This window comes from Pongo pygmaeus, chromosome 6, assembly GCF_028885625.2.
Source record: "Pongo pygmaeus isolate AG05252 chromosome 6, NHGRI_mPonPyg2-v2.0_pri, whole genome shotgun sequence".
In the NCBI taxonomy this organism is placed as follows: domain Eukaryota; kingdom Metazoa; phylum Chordata; class Mammalia; order Primates; family Hominidae; genus Pongo; species Pongo pygmaeus.
In genome coordinates, this window is record NC_072379.2 from 142,380,912 (window position 1) to 142,393,720 (window position 12,809).

The 12,809-nt window shown below is 36.8% G+C and overlaps 1 protein-coding gene and 1 long non-coding RNA gene across 2 annotated transcripts in view; one reads left to right on the forward strand and one right to left on the reverse strand.

Annotated features, from left to right (window-relative positions):
• Positions 1-12,809, reverse strand: part of LOC129039983 (uncharacterized) — a 128,147-nt gene that overhangs the window by 13,000 nt on the left and 102,338 nt on the right. The window lies entirely within an intron of this gene.
• Positions 3,019-4,033, forward strand: TAS2R39 (taste 2 receptor member 39). Its single transcript, XM_054493676.1, is given in 2 exon segments — positions 3,019-3,077; positions 3,079-4,033. Coding segments are annotated over 2 exon segments (1,014 nt in total).

Below are 12,809 nucleotides of genomic sequence, written 5' to 3' on the forward strand. Positions count from 1 at the left end.
TGAATTACAATGTGGTATTCTGGACTGGGTCTCGAAACAGAAAAAGAGGACATTAGTGGAAAAACTGGAAAAGTCCAAATGAAGCCAAAATTGAGCTGATAGTATTGTAACAACGCCAATTTCCTACATTTGATCATTGTACCATGATTATGTAAGATGTAAGCATTAGTGGAAGCTGGGTGAAGGGTGTATGAGAATTGTCTGTACTATCTTTACAAGTCATCTCTATGTCAAAAGTTGTTTCACAATAATAAGTTAAAAATATAATCAAATAAACTGGACTTTTAAAAGCTATTCCCTATGTCCTTAATGGGTCAGAGTTTTCTTCATGAGCATTCCTTAATTATTAGGTTGATGCAAAAGCAATTGTGGTTTTTGCCTTTTTTTAAAAGTAATGGTGAAAACCACAATTACTTTTGCACCAACCTAATATTAGAAATACCCACTCAAACACATCCAAGATGTATTTAGGAAACTGAAGGTGCCATTTAGGAACTGGTCCAACAGTGTTACTTTAAGAAGATCAAGAAAATGTGGCACATACACACCATGGAATACTATGCAGCCATAAAAAGGATGAGTTCATGTCCTTTGTAGGGACATGGATGAAGCTGGAAACCATCATTCTCAGCAAACTATCGCAAGAACAAAAAACCAAACACCGCATTTTCTCACTCATAGGTGGGAATTCAACAATGAGAAGACTTGGACACAGGAAGGGGAACATCACACACCGGGGCCTGTTGTGGGGTGCGGGGAGGGGGCAAGGAAAGCATTAGGAGATACACCTAATGTAAATGACGAGTTAATGGGTCCAGCAAACCACATGGCACATGTATACATATGTAACAAACCTGCATGTTGTGCACATGTACCCTAGAACTTAAGGTATAATAAATAAAAATAAAAATAAAAAGAAAAGATCATCTTTTCACCCAGAAAGGTTATTTCATCTCCCCTCAGATTGCTCCTGGAAATTTCCATGAACAAAACTCTTTCCATTGCAGGAAGCACCTCTTTCATAAGCTGTGGCAAGCACAGCATCTTCTGAAATGCCTTTGGTGATGTCTGTGGTCCCAGCTCCTGCCCACAGCCTCTACAGCACCCTACACTGTGAAGCCAGACCCTGTCTGAGCTCTTTCTCATCCGGCTGCTCTGTCTCTGCTTCCCCTTCCTTTGTCCTCTCTGTCACCCACCAGTGTTTCTTACACAGATGTTCTCTACAGTCTGCTGTGTTCTCACTGAACCTCATTGCTTATGCTCTGACACTTGATTTAGGCATAGGACCTGCAGATTTTCAAATTTGAGGAGACGTGGAACTGCCATTCCTCCTCATGTCTCTCATAAAGAGCTTCTCTGAGCTGAAGGTCTTCACTAAGGCCATATATCAACCCAGCAAGTATCTATGTACCGCCTCCTGGGTGTCCGGCATGGGCTAGGGGCTCGGAGTGGGATACATGGATAAGCAAATCAAATGAGGAAAGACGCAACAGCCTCTGAAGGGACCATGTGCTGTTTCTCCTCCCACTCTTGGAAGCCTGGATCAGCAGAAGTAGGGGAAAGCCCGTGGCAAGAAAAATCCTCTTTAAAACCAAACTGGAGGTCCTGAGATACTCCAGGCCTACTTGTGCAAATGGGTAGAAACAAGCAGAGAGGAGCAGCTGTCTATTACACTGTATTCAAGGGAAATATTTGTTCAGGAATAGTGATTTTCAAATGAGATGGTAAAATTCGTAACAACTCATCTAAAATCATTAATCAAGCCAGAAAATGTTTATGAGTTCTTGCCTTTGTTTTAAAAGGCTTTAAGTAAAAACAAAATGTTATAAAGATTTTCTGAGACTTCTCACCCACCAACTTTCTCTTGATTAGAATTATTACTTCATCATTATTTTAAAGTTATATACATTCATAAAAATTAATTTACCCTGAAATGAAAAGTCCATTTTATCATTATGTGTCCTATGCTTGCGTTTTAAAATCAGAAAAAACTTCCTTAAGATAAAAGTGATTCCTTTTTCCTTTCTTTTGGTTTTAATATTCCAAAATTGGATGAATTGGGACATTGCTTTTATTCTCAAGTTCGCTAGCTTACCTTGTTAGGAACTAGGGAGTTTTACTTTCAACTCTTATTTTCCTAGTTTTTCTTAAAATGAAAGGTGAATGTGTGTGTATGTGTGTGTGTGTGTGTGTGTGCGCATGATCTTTTATGTATAATTAAATTTATTACCTCTCAAGTAATTTACTTTGAAAAGAGAGTCCTATCTCTTAAAAATCAGTGTCTTCTTGCTTTATTGATTTTTCTTTAGACGGTGGGGACATAAAAGGCTACCAGGAAAAAAATGTCACAGTGGAATCAACCCTGCATTTAGTCTTGGGCACACAAAAGAATCCACAGGTCTAGGTAGCATAACATGGTGGATAAGAGTAGGAACTCTGGGACCAGGTGACTTGGGTTTGAATTCCAGTTCTATCACTCTCTAGTTGTGTCATGTTGGCCAAGTTATTTAACCCCTGTATGCCTTAGTTTCTTCATCTGCAAAATGGAGGTAATAGAAGCACATGCTCATAAGGTTGTTGTGAGGTTTAAATGTAGTAATTATAAATAAATCATTTGAAAATTTCTTAGCACAAAATAAGAAGTGTGTGTGTGTGTGTGTGTGTAGCAGTTTTTATTTTCAATCATTTTCTGCAGTCACAAGTGAAAGCAAGTTAAATGATGACTCAGTCAACCAATGTTCAAATTAACTGATGCTACCAAAGAACACGGACCTCAGTACCATGTTAGCTGCTTTTAAAGAGTCTATTCAAGCGCTTCCCTGGGCCTCATTATTGAACTACTACCAACATGTTCAAAAATAGAGAGAGGATAAGAAACCAAATCCTTCCAACATTTGTATCTCTAGATGTAGAGCTAAGAATTCTGAAATAAACAAATGGAGTGAATTTGGAAATGATGTATCAATTGCTTCCTCCTATGACATGAATACTGGGAGTTATCAAGAGTCTGCTCATCAAATGCTAGGGAGATGTTTTCCTCCAGACACCAAAGGGAAGCAACAGCTCAGAATGACTCAACTGCGATCCTGCAGAAAGTGAATTGTCGCCATTTCTCATCACCTTAATTTTAGCAGTTTTACTTGCTGAATACCTCATTGGTATCATTGCAAATGGTTTCATCACGGCTATACATGCAGCTGAATGGGTTCAAAATAAGGCAGTTTCCACAAGTGGCAGGATCCTGGTTTTCCTGAGCGTATCCAGAATAGCTCTCCAAAGCCTCATGATGTTAGAAATTACCATCAGCTCAACCTCCCTAAGTTTTTATTCTGAAGATGCTGTATATTATGCATTCAAAATAAGTTTTATATTCTTAAATTTTTGTAGCCTGTGGTTTGCTGCCTGGCTCAGTTTCTTCTACTTTGTGAAGATTGCCAATTTCTCCTACCCCCTTTTCCTCAAGCTGAGGTGGAGAATTACTGGATTGATACCCTGGCTTCTATGGCTGTCCGTGTTTATTTCCTTCAGTCACAGCATGTTCTGCATCAACATCTGCACTGTGTATTGCAACAATTCTTTCCCTATCCACTCCTCCAACTCCACTAAGAAAACATACTTCTCTGAGATCAATGTGGTCGGTCTGGCTTTTTTCTTTAACCTGGGGATTGTGACTCCTCTGATCATGTTCATCCTGACAGCCACCCTGCTGATCCTCTCTCTCAAGAGACACACCCTACACATGGGAAGCAATGCCACAGGGTCCAACAACCCCAGCATGGAGGCTCACATGGGGGCCATCAAAGCTACCAGCTACTTTCTCATTCTCTACATTTTCAATGCAGTTACTCTGTTTATCTACCTGTCCAACATGTTTGACATCAACAGTCTGTGGAATAATTTGTGCCAGATCATCATGGCTGCCTACCCTGCCAGCCACTCAGTTCTACTGATTCAAGATAACCCTGGGCTGAGAAGCGCCTGGAAGCGGCTTCAGCTTCGACTTCATCTTTACCCAAAAGAGTGGACTCTGTGACCAGCACCCAAGAAGACCACAGGACCTGGCCTTACCAGCTCTGCCGTTCCCTCACCTAGACCTCTCTTTTCTCTCTTCTTGTCTTCTCCAACCCTCATCTGACCCTTTTCACCTGATGTGGCTTTTTATATAGGAAATTGATCATTTCTCTCTTGCTTCATGGGTACAATCTTAGTGGTGCTGTCATATTCTTTACCTGAGCCCTCTACCTCCCGCTCTGTTTAAAGCAGTGATTCTACGCACTGGCTACACATTAGAATCTCTAGGTTGATTTTTGAAAATACCAATGTTCAAACCCAATCTCAGATCTATTAAGTCAGAATTTCTAGTGTTAGAATTTACACAATTTTCTAAGCTCTCCAGGTGATTCTGCTGTGCAGCAGGGTTGTATAGACACCAAAATAGAAGAATGTTCTGAAACTAGTTCCTGACAACTCTCTTTCTCCCTCCACATGCCTTTTAAACACATTTAGATAACTTGGGAAGTTTTCTGAGCAGAAGTTTGAAATGCATTTTGTCTCCATCTTTCAAAGATATAACCAAAATAATGTGGAACTATTTATCAAAATTAATAATGCATAAAACACTTTTCATCCTAAAAATTACTAAGAATTTTTTCTAAGCATGGTTTAGTATAAATAAGCAAAAATATGTGCAAGAGGCTCTTCACAGCTGCGCTATTCATGAATGATGGGAATTGAATGTCTGAAATGAATATTATATTAACCTTTTTTAAATGAGATATATGCATGCTTCCTGAGATGAAAAGATTTCCAATACATAGTGCAAAAAGCAAGGAGATATTTTATGATTCCATCTGTATTTCTTTTTTTCATAATACTTATATATTTGTATGTGTATATATGTACATACAAAGTTTCTGGACAAATATACCAAAAATAATTCACAGAGGGCTTCTGAGTGGTGTCACTGGGTATCTGGGGAATAAATGAAATATTTACAATTTATTTTATGCCTTTATGCATTGTTTGAACTACTTAGAACCTGTCTTCACTAATTTAAAAATTTTAAAAGATTTATATTGATTTTTATTAGAAAGAAAATTGGTAAGTAAAAAAGATTTGAGAGAAAGGATAGTGCACATTATTTTGTTGATTGGCTCTCTCACTATTGGGTTTTATTAAAAATGCAAACAAATCACAAATTAAACATCACAGGCTTTCAATCCATTGACACCTCTATATTCTCTGTCCCTCTATCAGGCCTGTCCTCTCTTCCTTTCATATTCAATTTGGATTACTGGTCAATCATTATACTCACCCTTCAAAAATAGCTTCAATATTTATAGATGAAATGAGCTGTATCTGTGATTTGCTTTGAATTAATCCAATATAGGACAAACGAGTAGAGAATGGGGTGGTTTGGGTTATTCTTATGCTAATGTTTTTTAAATAAGGCTTCAGGCATGTGGAGTTATTTCTACTATTCTATTTCAGAATATGTTGGAGAATTTCCCTAATATAGCTTTTGTATAAATAAATCATACAATATTCTAAATTCCTGACCCTTCTAAATGTGAAATAATCCACATTTAAATGACTATTTAACATTCTGTGTTTGCTTCTAAGCAGCTGAGTGTTACTTGAGAGTATTTCATAACTGGATGAGCTCATGTTCCTACAAATTCATGCTCTTCAGCCTCAAATGAGTAACTTCATTGAGCACTTCCATCCCATATTTCCCTAGAGAAGTCACTCATTAAAGTCCCCACAATGACTATCTCACATCTTTTCCTCAGTCTCCAAACCTTCAGCCTCTCTTCTCCCTGACCCATTTTAGCCCTTAAAGTCTTTGACAGGCAACATTAGAAGGACAATCCTCTTTTTTCCATTAGTGAATCTATTAATCCACCAATTTCTGCCTGTAACCCCAATATTTCAATAGAAAGGGTGCCAGTCAATGAAAAAAAATCATTAGACATGTTTTAACTATGTTCTACTCCCTCTATATTTTTTCTTCCTCCAAGTTTCATTTTTCTATGTGTTTTAGTTTGTTTTCTCTCATGACTGAGTCTTTCCTTAAATATCCAATGATCCCTGAATGTCAGCACTAAAAAGTCAATTGCCAAATTTTAAAAATTCATTTTAAAATATCTTTTAGAATATAAAAGCTATGTTGAAACATCTATGTGAGAGGTCACTCAAAAGTAGAACATGCAAACTTGTATTCTTAATTTTCCCCTTGAAACACATTTCCTTTTCAGTTTTCTCCAACTCATTAAATAGTGCCACATTATTTCCACTGGTGAAGTCAGCATGCTAGGAACCATCATGGATGTGTCTTCTGTCTTACTTCATGCAACTCATCAGTAAGTCCCATGTTTCTGTCCTGTGATGTGTATAAGTAGAGGATCATTCAGTTATTAGTTGAACAAGTATTGGCTGAACACCAACTATATGGCATATTCTATTCCAAGTGCTATGTATACAATGAACAGGGCTCTTGTCATCATGGATCTTCTAGTCTAGTGGGAAAGCACTGGTAATAAAACCTAGAATGAATAGCACATCATGATGGTGGTGTTAGATCAGCCCAGTCAGGAAGGGCCTAGATGAGTAAATAAGATATAAAGAGGTAATTGTTAAAAATATAAATCTAGGCCAGGCGCCGTGGCTCATGCCTGTAATCCCAGCACTTTGGGAGGCCGAGGCAGGTGGATCACGAGGTCAGGGGTTTGAGACCAGCCTGGCCAACATGGTGAAACCCTGTCTCTACTAAAAATACAAAAATTAGCCGGGTGTGGTGGTGGGCGCCTGTAATCCCAGCTACTCAGGAGGCTGAGGCAGGAAAATCTCTTGAAACCGGAAGGCAGAGGTTGCGGTGAGCCGAGATCACACCACTGCACTCCAGCCTAGACAAAAGAGCAAAACTCCATCTCAGGAAAAAAAAATATATATATATATTATATATTATATATATATATATTATATATATATTATATATATAATATATATATAATATATATAAAGCTAGATAGAGGAATAAGTTCTAGAATAGCACTGTAGGGTGACTTATAGTTAACAATAATTTATTGTGTATTTTCAAATTGCTAGAAGAGAGGATTTTGAATGTTTCCAACACAAAGAAATGTTTGAAGTGATAGATAAGCAGATTACTCAGATTTGATCATCCCACATGGTATATACGTACCCAAATATCACTGGGTCCTATTAATATGTACAATTACTACATGTTAACTAAAAATAAAACAAAATTATAAAAATAAAAAATTATAAATATAAACCAAACATTTAGGATAATCACAAAATAAATCTAAGGAAATCAGAACAGATTAAATATTGATTTGATAAATAAAATATAAAAAAGTTAAAATGGATACAAAACTGGTTCATTGAAAAGAGGCAGTAAAATTGGCATCATTAGCTTATATAATCAAGAAAGAAAAAAGGCATAAATACACAAAATAAGACACGAAAGAAAAATAACTACAAATCAGAGAAATTGTAGTACTTTTAAGAAACTATTTTGTTTAACTCTATGCTAGAGTTTGAAAACATAGATAAGATAGATGCTCCTAGAAAAATATAATTTACTAAAATTGACTTCAAGAAAATCTAAGCAGAATAATCATCACAGTTGAGCTAGAGAAAGTTGTGAAGAGCCACTCCTCAAATAATACTGGCACCAGATGTTCACAAGGGAATTCTATCAACTTTTTAAAAGCAGATAATATGAAGTCTATGTAAATTGTTTCACAGCACAAAAGGTAAAGGAAGCTTCCAAATTTGTTTTGTGAAATAAATATAATTTAGATATCAAAACCTAACAAAAATTGTCTCCCAGAAAACTACAAATAAACCTCACTTGTCAGTGTTTATACAAAAATACTAAATAAAATTTAGTATTAAATTTAAATCTAGAATACAGGTTTATTTCATAAAAGTAAAGATGGTTTAATATTAGAAAACATATCAATATAATTAACCATATTAATAATACTAAAGAGACAAATCATATAATAATGTTCATAAGTGCTGAAAAATAAAATTCAAGAACCATTCCTAATTATTAAAAAATCTTACAATAAAAATAGATGATTTCCTAACATGATAAAATATATCTATCTCTTAATAGCTAGCAAGCATCTTTTTTTTTTTTTTTTTTTTTAGACGGAGTCTCACTCTGTTGTCCAGGCTGGAGTGCAGTGCAATGGCACAGTCTTGGCTCACTGCAAACCTCTGTCTCCCAGGTTCAAGCGATTCTCCTGCCTCAGCCTCCCAAGTGGCTGGGATTACAGACATGAACCACCATGCCTGGCTAATTTAACAGCTAGCATCATTCTTAATGAGAAAACATTATTATTTCCATTAAATTCAGGTAAAAAGACAAAGATGTTTACCCTCACCCTATTAACTGACGTTATCCCTAGATAGTATCCAGTACAACTAGAAGAAGTGAAATTAATTTAAAGGATTTTAAAAAATTGGAAGTTTCCTGGTGGAAGTATCATTATCTGAAGATGGTTATATAAATAAAAAACCCAAGAGAAGCAACTACAATATTATTCTAAATAACAAAAGCATGAAATATGGAAGAAAAAAATAAACAGCAACAAAAAATAAGATACTAGAGCAACAAAGTTAACAAAAAATGAGCACAACTGAAATAGGAAATTTTCCCTGATCCCTTCATAGGCCTCACAAAGGGAGTTGCTCATTTATTCAGCCTGCAGCTCTCAAATCCTTTGTGGGAGGGGAGGCATGCAGGTGAGCAGGTGCAGGGACCAGGAGGAGTTCTTCTGGATGCCGGCAGGAGCAGAACTCCTTGCGGCCCCACAGCAGCATCTGGCGGGGTACCCATGACCCCTGGAGCCCCAGAGGGCATGTGTTACTGTGCTCTTATAGCTTTGCTATCCATGTACAGCTTTAGTGTTTAACAACTCAGCGTGATAGCCCTCTGTATCTCGAGCTCTTGTTGGGCATCCAGGAAGAATCAGGTCGCAGGAACAAATTGAACATGGTAAATGCAGGGGATTTTATTGCTGATAAAAGTGGCTCTCAGTGGGATGAAGGGCTTGGAAGTGGTTGGAGCAGGAAGGTGGTCTTCCTCTGGAGTTAGGCCATCTCTTCTCCAAGGTCCAGCTATCAAGCCGACCCTCTGAAGTCAAGCTGCTTCTTGCCAATGTTAAGCTGCTTTTTCTCTTCTCTCCTCTGCTGCTCTGCTGCTAGTGGAGCCTGGGGTTTTTATGGGCACAGGATGTGGGGGGCGGGGGTGGAGCGGGCCAGGGTAATTTGGAAAAGGCAACATTTCAGTGGGAAAACAGAAATGCATGTTCTCACTTTGGGCTGCGAGTCCAGGCTTGAGGGTGGGGCTTCAAGAAGGACCCGCCCTTTTCTACCTAATATTTCGCAGTCTCCTGTCCATATCACAATCTATATGAAGACTACTTTTAAATGCTTCAGGTATACACACAGAAGACTTGAACAGGAGAAAGGCTACCATGCTATTGAGTGGAAAGTGTCAATGTCATTAGATACAACATTTCCTGAAATGAGTCTACATTTACTGTAATTTGACACAAATGCCAAAAATTTTTTAGACAGATAATAAACATAATCTGGAAATAATGAAGCAAGAATGGCCAGAAACATTCTGAAAATGAAAAAGTAATGAGGGAGGACTAACCCCATGAAATAACACACGTTATGAAGCTGAAAAACACAAAATAGTGTGACAGTGGAATCAATACTCAATAAAACAGAGTAGACATCCAGAAAAATGACAGTTTAGTATATGGTAAAAGTGGTATTAGTAAAGGAATAATGGATTATTCAAGAAATTATGTTAGAACAACTAGCTAGCCAAGTGGAAAAAAATTTTGGATGTCTCTCTCACATCTTATACTAGGCCAAATAAATCAAATAATTCATGTTTTTATTTAAAAAAGGAACTATTAAATATTAGAAGAAATTTTGGAGATTTCAAAGTTAATTTTAGAGTTGAGAAGATCCTTCTAACCATGATAAGTGAAAAAACAAGCATAAAAGGATTTATTTAATCTGGTTACATAAAGTAAAAAGATACTACATGGCAAAAACTACCTAAGCAAAGTCAAAGACAAACAAGAAGCTGGGAAATAATATTTGCCACTCACATTCCAGATAAAGATTAATTTTCTGAATATATTAAGAGCTCATAGAAATCAATAAGAACAATTACTGAATTTAAAAATTGGCAAAGGATATGAACTGATAGTTACAGAAAATGAAATAAAGGTGGCTTTTAAGAAATTAAAAGCTTATAAAATGTGAAAAGATATTTAAAATTAAAAATCGTCCATTATCCTTCAACCCAGAGACAACTTTTAAAGTGTGTGTGTGTGTGTGTGTGTGTGTATGTAGTTTAACAAAACTGGGTTCATACTAAAAAGAAAGTTTTTGTAATCTTCTGTTTTTATATAAAATTTAGATGATTTTTCCAATTTATTAAGTTCCTTTCAGAAGTTTGTTTAAAAAATGTAAAGGATGCTCAGCCTGACTTACTACAAGAGTAACAGAAATGAGAACTACTCTGAGATGTACTTTTTCACCTACCAGATTAACAAAGATCAAAAAGTTTGATAACACACTGTGCTGATGATCATAGGGACTGGGTGAGCTCATAAATGATGGAAGTGTTAATTGCTACTGCCTCAAGTACAGTTTAGTAATAGCTATGAAAATTATGATGGTACATACTTTCACTCAAGAATTTTACATTAGTGAAACAAGAATACATATAATTGAACACATAAAAGATAACATATGTACACAGGTTACATGTTACAGCATTGTTTATAATAGAAAAAATAGGAAAATCACAGGATATCATCAATACAAATTGATATCAATACAAAGGTTCAGTGTAAGAAGCTATAGAAAGAAAATATTAAAAGAGGCACGAGAAAAAGAAAGAAAGAAACAGAAAGGAACCAAATGTATTTAAGTGTTTGGAATGGCTTCCAAATGTACTATTAGGTGCAAAAAAAAAGCAATGCATTTAACATACTATCATTTGCATTCAACACTGTTGTTAAAAATAATTAAATATATGTGTGCTTGCATATACACTAATTTTCTCTGGAAGAATACAATAAGAAATTAATAATATTGTTTTCTTAAAATAGAGTTAGAAAATGGGAATTTTTTTTTCTGAGACAGAGTCTTGCTCTGTTGCCCAGGCTGGAGTGCAGTGGCATGATCTCAGCTCACTGTAACCTCCACCTCCTGGGTTCAAGCAATTCTCCTGCCTCAGCTTCCTGAGTAGCTGGGACTACAGGCGCCTGCCACCATGCCTGGCTAATTTTTGTATTTTTAGTAGAGATGGTGTTTCACCATGTTGGCCAGGCTGGTCTCAAACTCCTGACCTCGTGATTTGCCCGCCTCGGCCTCCCAAAGTGCTGGGATTACAGGCGTGAACCACCGCGCCTGGCCCAGAAATATTTATATATTGTTTTCTTCCACAGATGTAAATTATGTGACTGGGAGACAAGAAGCAGGAAGAAGACTTTTTACTGTATACATTTTGTATCTTCTGAATTTTCAATGGTATTACCATATAATCTATTTAAGAAATGTATAAATAGAAAATCTGAGCTGTTTTGTGGTGTGTGCTTGTATTAGTCTGTTCTCACACTGCTAATAAAGACATACCCACGACTGGATAATTTGTAAAGGAAAGAGGTTTGACTCACATTGTGAGGCCTCACAGTCATGGTGGAAGGGACATCTTACATGGTGGCAGGCAAGAGCGAGCTTGTGCAAGGGATCTCCCCTTTATAAAACCATCAGATCTCATGAGACTTATTCACTATCACAAGAACAGCATGGGAAAGACCTGTCCCTGTGATTCAATTACCTCCCACTGGGTCCCTCCCACGACATGTGGGAATTGTGGGAGCTACAATTCAAGATGAGATTTGGGTGGGGACACAGCCAAACCATATCAGTGCTACTAAACCTTGAGAATTTAGTCACGCCTATTATAATACTAACAACATCCATTGCCATCCTCTATGTTTCCAGAACTTTGTTTTGTTTCAGCCACAAACATTTTTTCGTATCTGGTCAAGAATTAGTATACACTATGCAATGGTGAGTCTCAGGCAGCCAGGAATACTCTCAATGTGTGCTAACTTGAATTAAGGGAGGACATATTTCTGTCGCCCAATAAATGTAAGAAATGCTCTCTTGAGCCCCAGTAAACAGGTTTCTATATAATAAACAAAATGTTGCTAATTCACCGTCAGCATTGGAATGATAAACCCTAGCAAGCTGACCCTTTCATCTCTATTATACGTGTGATAACATAAAGTCTCCCATATCACCGGCCATTTAGCAGAAAGAATTTCTCCCACTTGGCACTAGACCAAGAGTAACAACCTACAGTTGGGTTGAAAAGGCCAGATAGAGGTGCCTGTAAAAAGAAAAGACTAAAGACAAACTGAAAACAAAATGCTGAGGAAACAGTAATTAAGAAAGTGCTCTGAGAAGAAAATTAGGTTGAATCTTAGAGAAAATTGAATTAACAACAAAAGTAGCAGCAACAACAACCAAATAACCACAGAGCAGAAAGTGCCTACAAGCAAGGAATGGTAACAGTAGTTAAATTCAAGTTAAAGTTCTAAGTCTCTGCCATCTACTCTGTTTATTCTTGAGCAAAAAACTAACCTATGCAAATCTTAATTCTCTCATCTATAAAATGAGGAGGATAATAATGCTGATCTTACAGGAGGGTCCTGAACAATAATTAAAAT